This window comes from Penaeus monodon, chromosome 22 (genome assembly GCF_015228065.2).
Source record: "Penaeus monodon isolate SGIC_2016 chromosome 22, NSTDA_Pmon_1, whole genome shotgun sequence".
In the NCBI taxonomy this organism is placed as follows: Eukaryota; Metazoa; Arthropoda; class Malacostraca; order Decapoda; family Penaeidae; genus Penaeus; species Penaeus monodon.
The window spans coordinates 27,205,213-27,205,701 of NC_051407.1; the positions used below are offsets into that span (position 1 = coordinate 27,205,213).

The 489-nt window shown below is 49.7% G+C and overlaps 1 protein-coding gene across 1 annotated transcript in view; it reads right to left on the reverse strand.

The window, feature by feature from the left end:
* The window catches only part of LOC119587387 (receptor-type tyrosine-protein phosphatase S-like), a gene marked incomplete in the record, with an annotated part of 26,335 nt that overhangs the window by 22,118 nt on the left and 3,728 nt on the right, over positions 1–489 (reverse strand). Inside the window, 1 exon segment of the mRNA XM_037936130.1 lies at positions 312–454. Coding sequence (XP_037792058.1) covers positions 312–454 — 143 coding nt within the window.

Sequence of the window (489 nt, forward strand, 5' to 3'; positions counted from 1 at the left end):
CAGATCCCATAAATCAATTCATCCCAACATTCACACTCTGACGCACTCAAACGCACTCTAACATACTCAAACACTCTCAAACGCACTCTAACACACTCTAACGCAATCTAGCACACTCTAACGCTCCCTAACACACTCTAACACACTTTAAAGCCGTCTAAAGCACTCTAATGCTCCCTAACGCAAACTCTAACGCGGTCTAGCGCAGTCTAACGTACTCTAACGCACTCTAACACACCCTTCGCCAGACACGGGACATCCAGTACAGTACGCAGGCGACGCACAACACATCACAACAGGCACGCACTCACCTGATGCCCTGTGACACCAATTCCTTATGGTTTGCAGGAACTTCACTTCGCTGTCCTGTGTCCTCTCGCAACAGGATCTGAGGCAGCCTTTGATTCGGATGAAAGTGTCCAGAAAGTAGCCGAGGATTTTAATGAAGCGTAGTCTGGGGGGGGGGGGGCGGGGAGAGAATAGAATGAG